Source organism: Lepisma saccharinum, chromosome 12 (assembly GCF_977018435.1).
Source record: "Lepisma saccharinum chromosome 12, izLepSacc3.1, whole genome shotgun sequence".
NCBI classification, from domain to species: domain Eukaryota; kingdom Metazoa; phylum Arthropoda; class Insecta; order Zygentoma; family Lepismatidae; genus Lepisma; species Lepisma saccharinum.
Window position 1 is genome coordinate 42,133,985 of NC_139240.1, and position 12,188 is coordinate 42,146,172.

Consider the following 12,188-nt stretch of genomic DNA (forward strand, 5'->3'; position numbering starts at 1 on the left):
CGGTAAATATAACCAATTGCAAGAAGAAGTTGATAAATTACTTAATTGGTGCAAAAATAATGAAGTTAGTCCATAACCTCAACAAATGTAAAGTAGTGTCATTTACGCGTAACAGGTGTCCCATACAATACTCATATAACATCTCTGGTGTGGAAATTCTAAGAGAGAATACCTTTACTGATCTTGGAGTCACTTTCGACCAATCACTAAGCTTTCAATCACATTTTGCACGTATATTCAGCAAAGCCCATAGAAATTTAGGATTCATAATGAGAATGGGCAGCCAATTCAGAAAGGGGGAAACTTTCTTGTTGCTGTACTATGCATTTGTGAGATCGAAAGTTGAATATGTCTCGGTTGTTTGGGACCCTCTAGTCAAGAAAGCAATAGACAAAGTAGAGAAACTTCAAAATAAATTTTTGAGGTAACTGTTATTTAAACTCGGTGGTGAATATCGGAAGTTCACCTTGGGTAACACGTTGCGTTAAATGTTGAGTGTTCCGTCACTCGAAAAAAGAAGACAAATGCATCAACTGACTTTCTTATCCAAACTTGTCAACGGAAAAATAGATTCTCCAGCTCTACTCTCACAACTAAACTTTTATGTTCCAAACGCTATTTTAAGATCCAGAAATAATCTCTTTAAAATCTCGCATGGAATAACCAACATGGCAGAAATGGAACCCCTGAGGAGAATGTGCAAGTTGTTGTTGAAGTTGTTCAACTCTGTGTCTAGTAATAACCCTAGTATCGATCTTTTCAGATTTAAAAGTCATTGTATTCTCTGAACACTGTATATAAACAGGACACAATGAAGATCATTATGTTCATAATCTCACCTTAAATTAGACATTGTCTACATTTTCTACCTTATTTGTTATAAAATACTGTTTCAATTTCACTGTCGTATGTTTATCTCTGTGTTTTTTATGTGCAATTTATTACTCAATATCTCAATTACACTACTACTATTTACATGTATATAAGCTGTTTACCTCTGTATAACTTATATACAAATATAACAAACTATTAATTCAAGCATTATATGAAATCAATCATGTTTATAAGCATGTTGTAGATTGAAATGTCATATTTCTCACTTGATTTAATATTCTTTTTGTATTACTTGCTTGTTTACATAATACTCTGTGAACACTGTAATTGGGCATGTGCCTGTGTGTTCGAAATAAATAAATAAATAAATTTGAGTATTCCGACCAAGCGACAAGCTTTTTACAACCATGCCACAATTCATCCTCTATCTTTTCTATATCCTGACCAATTAAGTTCGTGAAGAAATTTTAGGGCAGGAAATCGGTAGAATGTTCAAGGTAAACAAACAGTTTTCTCAAACCTTTTCAAGTTCTATTCTGAACCCATTTTGTTTGTTGAGCCATTGAAAACAATTTTGTGGGAAAATTAACAATAACTGTAGTGAAAAATAAGTAACATGTTCAAAACTCAAAAAGTAGATGCATAATTTAACTTAAAACTACAGATATCTGGAAAAATAAGTAATTAATAAGAAATCCAAGCACAAATTAGAAGCACTTAGCATAATTTCAGTTTAAGCAGCACTTTTTATTATCCTCAATCCATACAACGATAGAGAGGGGGAACAAAATCGAAATTTTGCAATCTGAAAATTTGAAATATTGTCAATGCTATTTTCGTAGGTTTTTGTAGGTTCACATTTAAGTATTTCATAGTTCAAAGTGAGGAGCAAGCGCCCCTTTATTCTACCTTGAGCCATGGGTGTGCAGTGAACATTCTAAATGCAAAGGATAGTACAAGCAATACGTGTAATGTAATTGAATGCATTTTTCAAACCTTCCTCGGTTCTCCATAACGTCTTCCTACATCCCAAAAAAAGGCACGAGTCATCACTGTTCTACAGCGAATCCTAGCTAAAGGTGGTCCAACGCTGTATTAAGAGGGTATGTATAACTATTTTAAGTGTTTCCGATAATTTGTCCACCCCCTGTACCTTATGTTTATGAATAATTGCAGCTGTTCACAATAAATTCTTGGTACAATGTTCACGAATAAAAGCTTCCCTGTTTACTTGTAGATACACGAAATTTCCCATTCGGTGAAAATATGTTATTACTAATTTGTAGGTTAAGGGGAGGAGGAACAGTTATGCATCCATTGTGCATTTATTTCAATATCGCCCAAATGGGCACTGCTACAAAAAAACCTGGGTGTATCAAAGAGTATGAATTTATCTCCATGTTGCAAGTGGAAGCATTTTTTTATGTTGATTATTAAGCTGGACACGATATTTGAAAAATATGAAGAATAAGAATTTTCGGAATCCCATGTATTCCTTATGGGGAATCAACTTCAACATCAAGTTACAGCTAATCGAACGGGAGTTTCGACTTTTCTGCTTGGCAATCACTTCTTCAAACTGCCCTCTTCCCGTTGATATCATTTTCTATTCCATCGGAAGTTTGATATTCCCAAGATAACAAATCAAATAATATTCCCATATGCCCAATGCATTTCTCCTTGCCTCCTGGCAGTGTTGCCAAACCTGGTGCACATAAGAGAGCTAAATTTCACTTTAAATGGAGTTAAAACTGACTTTCAAGTAGTACGAAGTGCTTCCTAGAGTAATGTTAGTTGTGAAAGGGGCGGGGTGCTGCTATTACTCGTTAACTCTAAATTGATGACAATTTATTCTTAGTTTTCACCATCCACATCCGGCGGCATCACCCATCTCATGATCGTATGAAATCGAAAATAAAGGATTCCCTGACAACAATATGCCAATTTCACGTCAACACGGTGCTATAGAAACAAGTAACTGGGGATATAAGAGAGGGTGGGGCGATGCAGCCAATATCACGTCACATGCAAAATGTATAATCATGGCAAAAGTTGGTCTATGTGGGCACGAACCAGTGATGGTATCATAGTAAGGCACGGGGGTGGGCTAACCCAGTTCACAGTCAAACAAGTGCACAAAAGAGCCAGATCTGGCTCCAAGAGAGCTAAGTTGGCAACTCCAACTCGGAGGGAAAAGCTGGGCAGAGACTGTCCCGCATGCCCTTAAGTAAATAAATTATGTTCATACATACTCATGTCACTTATTTTGAACTGAAAGATATTATACACCTCGGATTTTCATTCATTTATTACAGCACTCTTACCTAACTTTTGAATATGTGCACAATTTATCTTCACTTTTTACAAATGTATTCTTGACAACAGAAATTCCATGCAATAAAATTACAACTTCCATAATACTTTTATTGGATTAAGTAAAATAAAATATTAATACATGATTCATATATCCTATCTTGAAAATAGACAGATCTAAAATTTGACTGTACATTAGTACTGGCCACCTGTACTAATTTAATGAATTTATTGTCGAGAGTGACTACTGCTTCTTAGCACTCTATACTAAATGACATAATCCCACTACTATTGCATTAAAGATGGGTATAATAGAAAGATTCCTGAAATGAGAAAAATTTAACACATTGTTATCAAGTTCAGTACGGCTTGAAATAAAGCTAGTATTCGAAAGCAGTGGATGAAATCAAACATGTTTCCTACAAAGGTTATTTGAATTTAGGAGAGTTATGAGGCTCTGTAATGCCCCTCCCCCTCCCTTCTGGCTCCCCACCTCCTTAGTGGTCGAATGAATAATTTGATTTATTTTACTTCGCTTTTCTGCCACTTTTGGTTAATTGCAAAGATGAGGATCATTGGTGATAAAATGGAAATAATGAAAGGACAATCACATGCACACATGGACAGCACACCACACAAGTCCCAGTAAGGATTATAGTGGCTGAAAGTCCAGACTCCAGGGCCTCATCAGTCTGCAAAGTGCAGTCCAGAGTGCACTATGTGGAAGAGAAGTTGCAATTTGGGTGCATTTTAAAAAAGTCACCCCTTTAACCCCATCTCCTTAGTGGGGTACCACACACATTTAAAATACCATCTTCCAACTTGTCCAATAGGTTTTTCTGTTGTTAACTTGTGCAATTATTCACTTCGAAACAACGATTAGTCTGTTACAAATATTATAGACTCACTTTGTATGTGCACAAAGTAAGTACATGTAAGACATGTACTGAAAGTAACGAGCCAATTGATATTACTCAAAGTCAGAAACCACTAGTTTTAGTCTACCTATGTTAATACATGATTTGGACCTTGTTGTTACTTTTACACATAACATCCACACTGATCAACACATTTGCGCCACAGTAACAGCAGCTGGAAAATGTCTCTCTTGTAGAAGTCCGTTTTGGCACAATGCAAACCACCAGCGAAGCCCATCATCTTTGTCAAACTTGGTACCCTGAATGCTGTTCTTCAGTGGAGTAAACAAGTGAAAGTCAGATGTAGGGAGGGTGGGGCATTAACTTCCAGCCCATCTTTTAAATTTTCTGTACTGTGCGCCGAGCTGTATGAGAACAGGCATTGCCATGTTGCAAAATGACATTGTTCTTGTGATAACCAAGAGTGTTTATGATGTCCTGTATAGCACTGTGTCCCAGTGTTCAGATAATGTGCAATTTCTTGTACAGTTATCCTCCTGTCACTTTGGATACACTCGTCAGTTCAGTCCATGTTGTTATGCGTGAAGCTGTTTTCGGTCTGCCACTACGAGACTTATCGACAATGTCTGTATTGCCATCTTTGAAATGTTTCACTCACCTCTTCACTGTACTGTAGCCCATGCAGGCATCTCCATAAAAGTTCTGTAAATGCTGACGAATTTCTGCGGCTCTAACATTTTCACTAACAAGAAATTCCACGGCAGCACGTTGATGAAATGAACTGTCTGCAGACACCATTTTTCTCCTACTGACAGCACAGTCCGTGAAAGTGTGCATGTGCCAGGATGTGGTTCATGCAGTGGACAACAGATGGGTGTACCTACCATACATGTGGTTTCAACCGAAATGGTCAAGGCCCAATAGTAACTGAACAAGGCAGGCGACTTTCAGTACGTGCCATGCATATCAGTTCTTGAAAGTTGATAAGTTGGAGTTACTCATTTGAGGAAGTAACTAAGTTACAGGTATCGATATTTTAAAAAAATAACTGTTAGTGGCATGTTCAGGATGACTGTCAAGACCCTCATAAAGTAGGTATTTTACATAAAACAAATCACTTGGGCACATCTATTGGTGATATTTTTTTTAATCTTTTGGTTGAAAATATGGCAGAAATCTGGAAGAGACCCAGTTCGAGTCCTGGTCGAACCTGAATTTTTTTACATAGTACATCTCCTGTGTGTGTCAAATGGTAAGGTGATTTACACAGAGAAACTAGGCACAGACAACAGTGTTTCAAAGGCAATATATTCCGTTGCAGTAGCACTGACAGACACAATTGCATGCAGGTAAAACAGCGAGAGCAAAGAATCAGGTGAAACCAGGCCTAGCTCAGTTGGCCAGAGACGTAGGTTCCAGTCCTGGTCGAACCTGCATTTTTAGCTGAAATTTTTACATAGTAAGATGTTACTTCAAGAGACCAATACAGATCTCCAAACCAACAATATAAAGCTGAAGCTCCGAAATCCAGATTTCATCGAAATCTGAACAGTAGAATTTCCAAATCCAGATTTTAAATTTTCCAGAATACAGATTCTGGATATTTTTGGCCATCCCTAATTTTAAAACTTCAAATACCGTATTTACGCGTGTATAGTGCACATGCATGTATAATGCGCACCCTTGTTTTTCATGGGTTAAATTACAAAATATTATATCTTGTATATAATGCGCAGTACAATCCAGTTTCAAGAAATGGCTTCCTTAGTTGTAGGTCGTAAAGCTGGTGCTATGCTGATCAAGAGTGAATAACATCATACATATTCGAGTCACCTGTTGCTATGTAGACCAAGAGGAGAATATCCTCTTGTGTAAACAATAAGTCTCCAACAAATGCCACCTCCCCCTTCTTCCCCCACTGTGTTTAGCATCCCAAAGCTTTCACTCTTTAACCACCTTATTTATTCTATAATAGTAGAAAGCGCTATCAAAATTACATTATGGATTTGCAGTGTTCAGGAAGTTATTTTCTATTATTTCTCCATCTACAAATACTGCTGATATGCATCCCATGTGACGGAAGGTGCATGCTCGAATTCCGCCAGAGTTGCACTGCTTTTCTTGGTGTTGCAGAACATTACATTACAAAGTGAAAAATCGTGTGAAATGGTCATCAAACTTTTATGCATTGTTTTGCTCATTCCTTCTTTATTTTTTCTAAAAGAACTTCAAAACATATACTTTCTCCGTGACCAATGTAACATTTATACGAGGCACATTCAGGACCTTCAAACTAGCAGTTAGCAGCACAAGATTTCTTCCATTAAGGAATTTACACACTCCATATATATATTTTTATTATTTGCCCAGTAATACATTTTAATTATTGTTTTCTTTTTCCTTATGTTTTCTTTCATCCAAAGCACCATAGAAATCAGAATGTTCCTTCATTTTGTGATGAACTTATTTCAACCGCATTTCACATTAGGGTTGTTATCTTGAATGGAATACTGTTGCCATATTCAGAAACTGCACGATTATGCTTTACAACGATATATAACATTATAGGGTTTCGTAAACATGAAAAATCAATGCAAGTGTCCCAAAATCATGGAATGACCCTGTACAGTTTCATGTTGGCTGTCAGAATTATTCCGTGCATAATACGCACCACAGTTTTTGGGAGCAAAAATTTGGGAAAAAAGTGTGCATTATACATGAGTAAATACAGTAATACACACACTCACACACAAATAAAACCAGGATCTGACCATATTGCTATCTATACTAATGAACTTTTGAATTGTACCTACACTGTCACTTCAGACATAAAACAAAATAGGTTAACATGCTTTCCAATATATATAGGGGGGGGGGGGTATTAAATAACACAAATTGTAGTTATCACAATTTTATAAGAGTACTACTTCCAGAAATTGTTTACATCTTATTTTTTGACATAACCTGCAGATTTCCTCCAGAATATTCTTTTTTCCCTTTAACCAACTTTGCACTGCCTCCATTACCTCATTGTCATCTACAAATTTCTGACCCTGGAAAAATGATCTTTGATAGGTTCAAATTTCAGAGCATGCAGTGTACGCACATATGTCCAGCCCTATGGAAGCAGGCATTGTCATGAAGCAACAATACACCTTTTCAGAGAAGTTCCTGGCATTTCGATCGCATTGTGGACTTCAACTTGTTCAACAGTATGTCACTGTATTTAGCACTAGTCACAGTTTGTTTGACCCCTTTCCTGGAAGTGCACCAATGTAGGGCATTGACATAACCAAAAGATGGTCAGCATGGCTTTCCCAGTGGAGGCCTGGGTCTTGAATTTTTTCGTGGCTGGAGATGACATGTTTCTACTGCATCAATTGCCTCTTATTCTCTGGTTCATAATGGAGCACCTGGGACTTGTCTCCTGTCACAATTCAATCGAGAAAAACAACTTCTTCATGAGCATAAGGGTCTGACAATTCATCTCCCATGCACTGGCCAGCTGCATGGCCGAGGTCAACATGGACAATATTGTATGCAGAGCCATGACTCATGTAAATTCTATGGCAATTTCATCAATAGTGATTCACCAGCAGTCACAGTTTCTCTGTTCGATCTGCTGTTTCACTGTCTCGCATGTGATACTAACTGGTCTGCCACTACAGTGTTCACACTGACATTTTGTCTTCCACTTTTAAATCTTTCTACCTGTTTGTAAATTCTCTCCAGACTCAAGCAACTGTCTCCGTACTGAACTTTCAGTCTTCTGCACACCTTTTGACCTCAAAGAATGAAAAGCACGTTTTTGCTATTCCACAGTGCAAGTCGAGAGTGGAACACCCATGTTGTAGATGTGAGGGGCATGCTGCTGGATCGTTATGCCCCCCACATTAAGGGTTCTCGTTAAGGAGCCATTTTGTGTTCCAAAATAAAATTTTCCACTGTGCATACTTTTCCATGCACTTTAGAAAAAAATCAGTTTTTTTTAATGGCTTTCCCTTGTAGATATTCCTTAAAATATTTGTGCTAGTCTCAGTTTCCACCAAACCCCTTTGGGCATGCCACAGGCAATACCAGCATATACTCTATATAGCAACTCTATATTGCTTCATGTTGGAAATACTTTCGTATTGTGCCGTGTGGCACGAATGGGAGAGGAAAGAGGAGTTTACAGGATTCTTGTTGGGAAACCTGATGGTAAGAGACCTGTAGGAAGGCCAAGACGAAAATGGAAGGACAACGTTGAGATGGACCTAAAGGAAATCGGTAGGGATGGAAAAGAGTATATAGATCTTGCTCAAGATAGGGACAGATAGAAGGCCTGTATTGCTGCAGCCACGAACCTTCGGGTTTAAGAAGGCTAGAGAGTTAGTTAGTTAGTTAGTTGGAAATACTTTCCTTCGGAAAGATGGGAACTATGTTTCTTTCTGTGTGGGCTGCATTTCTCCCCCCCCCCCCCTCTTGCCAGGGACCAGCACGAAGGAATGCGAGAAGTGACAAATGAGCCCTGTATCCCATTGACTGGACACTGTCCACCACCACTGAACTAATTTCAGAACACATGTGGCAGAAACTGGAGGATCCAGAGAACGTCTAGGGGATGCTGTTCTCACGGTTTGGCCAAAACGACGCCCGATGATTTCATTGGACCAGGGGGACACGTGATCAACCGAAAACCTGCAGTTTTCTGGAAATAGTTGGAGGACAACTGTATTTCTATGTAAAACTGTGCACATTGACAAGACATAGTAGCAATGGAGCATCAATTGTGTATACATTTTACTTTTTGGTCCTAATGAAGCAAGTATTTTACAATTTTGCCATGTAAATTACGTAGTCAAGGTTTCACTGTATATACACATAAGGGATCCACAAATAAAATTTTCATATCTCCCCCTTAAAAAAAAGTACATATATTACAGCATTAGAGCACAAAGCTGGTATAGTAGTTTTGGTGAAGAGAGGGAGCAGTAAGCGGTGAGGGCTTAGGTGATGTGGCAAACTGACATGTATAACAAATCAAGCCAAGTCCTGGAAAGCCATCAACGTTCATTTGAGACGAGAACATTGCACGAGTATATTTTGGGGAATGAAAGATGCACTTACAAATTAATGTAGTGAGAAGAAGTACACACTTATCTGCAAAAGCTGGTATTTATACTGTGCTCTAAATTTCGGTGTCCTCTGCCACCATCCTCTCAGGAGCTTTTTGAATTGTTGCTTCGTGAGTTTCTATTGTGTTGTTTTGCAGCACAATGCTATGTGCAAGGATGTTGCCTGCAACAGATGGTGCCAATGGCAGTGACCAATGAAATTAATAGAATAATATAAAAAACAATTTCCTGGCTAAGCGAGCAATTCTTCTCAGTATTTTAATTGCATGGTGTTGTCAAACCAATTCAAACAAATGGACATTTGACAGTGGTTGTTGACATTGCCACTGCTAGTAATGCAAGAACCCATGAAATTGTCCATGCAAGGTGATATCTGAAGGGATAATGAGTTGGAATTTCTCCTCTGCTTCAAAATTACTGGCTTTGGGGAATGCAATATATATAAAATATACATAAAGGGAAAAAGGTAAAGTTCCCTGTACATGTAGCACCATGCCAAGAAGGCACATTTAGGGTATGTGGGGGCAGGGCCCCACACATTCTTGATATCAGCCATAATGGGTGATGTGATCAGCACCATGCTCCGGCTGCCTTTACCCTCATCCCCCAACCTTACATCACCCACCCTGGGAACCGAATCTGGATCTCACACGTGGCAGTCAGACACCCTATCAACTAGGCCACTGTGGCTCCACTATCAAACACACACACACTGGAAATTTTTCAACTATCTCAACTGCATCCATGACTTCCACCAGTGCCATAAAATGTTATCATAGTAGATCCCTTGCCACTCCATAAGCAAACACAAGTTCATCAGCCTTGTGAAGTGATAGACAAATGTTTCAATATCTGTGGTGAATGCTAAAGAACGTAAAGTGGCTCTGTGGCTCACCCAGCCTCAATTAAATAGGTACCAAAGCATGGTGTTGATCACATCACCTCCAAAGTGGCCAAGATAGACAGAATGTGTGGGGCCCTAAGTGATTGTGGTGAAATACTGGATAATAAATTTACGATGAAAATACCTCTTTGTGTCCATACTATTTTGTACATCTAGAATAAAACTCCTTGCAACCCAGGAAAAGTATATTCAGACTGTCTCTCGCATGTCACATTTTAAATTGCTAGTGTTAAATTATTATCTGAATAAGTTATGTCTAGGAATAATGGATTTAGTTGTGTCACTGAACTGCACAAGTCATCATTTCAGAATGTTCAATAGTAGAAAATTTCTGCTTGGGCCGCTGAGTGCATCAATTCACAATTATGCAATCAAATGTTCAAGGTTCGAATTCGACCAGACACAGGTGTTCCTTAGTGAATTTGCATGAAGTAATGAAAATGAATGGCTAGAATGATACACAGTGCTATCATCAATTCATTTAATCATCATTAATCCTCATTGTCCTGATTAACCTAAAGCAATATGAAATTAGAAATCTTTTGCTTGAATCTTTGACTTTTTTTCACTTTGTAACAGGTATAGTTAGGAATTTGCACAAAGAAAAAAAAATAATGCCTTAAATGTTCACAATGCACTTCTAAATTCAATTCTTGTCAAATTTGGTATCTCTAGGATTTCTAATCAAAAGCTTGATGGAATATGATATACTACTCCTGCAAACCTTTCAAAACATAAGTACTAAGTAGATAGAAATATGAAAATAATAGTAACTTACATTATTCTACACTGCTCTGGGGCCAGGACGTCTTCAAAAAGTTGGTTGAATTTGGTCACTTACAATTTTCAGAAAGGTCTGGAAGAAAAGGGATCATTCAGTCTATCTTGTCTCATATTTATCAATACATATTACTTTTAAATTTGTTTCAATTACAAAATGGGGGGCCTCCCCGATGGTGCAGTGGTAGCGTCATTGCCTTGTAATCAAGAGGTCCCGGGTTCGAACCCGGTGGAGGTACATAGTGGTTCGGATCCCACTTTAAACTGTAAGTCCAGTCCCGGATAGAATTACTGTGCATAAAGTGGACTTAAAACACCAAATCAATCAATTAATCAATCAATTACAGTATGGTACACAAATTGCAACAAAATTGTTATTAGTATGGCTTGGAAGTTGATGACACAAACATTTCAAAAAATTACCTAAAAATAATTTTGGTTCTTAAAATGAAAGCTTGATTTTCTTCATAAATTACAAAAGAGTAGTTAACAGTTGTATATCGCATGCATCAGATTTTATATATATATATATATATTATTGTGACTAATTTGACTTCAAAACCACAGATTAAAGCAATAATAGTGACCAGCAAGGGAACCTCACACAAAGTATTTTAAGTTTGATAGAGTAAAAGTAAATTTACCATTAGCGTTCTGATCACTGCTGGCAATACAGAACCATGGCAAATATAAAACACTGACTGTATGTACCTTTATGTAGAAGTGAAACAAAAGTTAAAAAAAAAAATCTTCTTTATGTCTGAATTGCAGAATATTTCTTTCAATTTACACTTGTTAAACGAAAGTAAACGAAACACGTTCATTGATGTACAATTTTGGGCACACACACACACATTACTGATCAAATTTCAAATATACGTCTGAGGAAAAGAGTGCGTTCCGAGATGTTACATCAAAAACATGTTTACTTGCTCTTAACAAGTGTAAATTAAAGAGAAAAATTACAAAAATGTACATGGCTGCTAACATAACTCTCATGAGACTGCAGCACAATAGTTGAGGTATCTAAATAAGTTATACAGAATTTACCTGTAGCTCATTTATCATATGATATCTAATAATAAAGCAAAACCTGATACTGTAAGTGAACTTACATCTTCAAGTGTTACTTGATTCACGGAGAAGTCCTCGATGACTCCCTGCCTACAACCTTCACTCATCACTCTAAAGATATTGGAAAGCTGGACAGAGCTTAGTGGAACCACATACTTCATTTGGTTGTGGCAGGCCTCCTGGAATATAGCACCGGGAAAATTTTCCACAATATAATTTCTGGCATTCTTCATATTCTGTGGATCAGCGTTAATCATCAGCACATAGCCTCCACCAAACCTGAAGAAG

The 12,188-nt window shown here is 37.7% G+C and overlaps 1 protein-coding gene across 4 annotated transcripts in view; it reads right to left on the minus strand.

Moving 5' to 3' along the window:
- Positions 1 to 3,341: 3,341 nt before the first annotated feature.
- Positions 3,342 to 12,188, minus strand: part of LOC145996028 (phospholipid-transporting ATPase ABCA1-like) — a 270,557-nt gene continuing 261,710 nt past the window's right edge. For 3 of the 4 annotated variants that reach the window (XM_083132208.1, XM_083132210.1, XM_083132207.1), the window contains 3 exons: positions 11,942 to 12,179; positions 10,825 to 10,902; positions 3,342 to 3,470 (listed from right to left, as the gene is read on the minus strand). In XM_083132208.1, the coding sequence (XP_082988334.1) occupies positions 10,858 to 10,902; positions 11,942 to 12,179 (283 nt within the window). In that variant the 3' untranslated portion in view covers positions 3,342 to 3,470; positions 10,825 to 10,857. Of the gene's footprint in view, positions 3,471 to 9,253; positions 9,306 to 10,824; positions 10,903 to 11,941; positions 12,180 to 12,188 lie in introns of those variants that run through there. The other variant, XM_083132209.1, reaches the window with a different exon arrangement.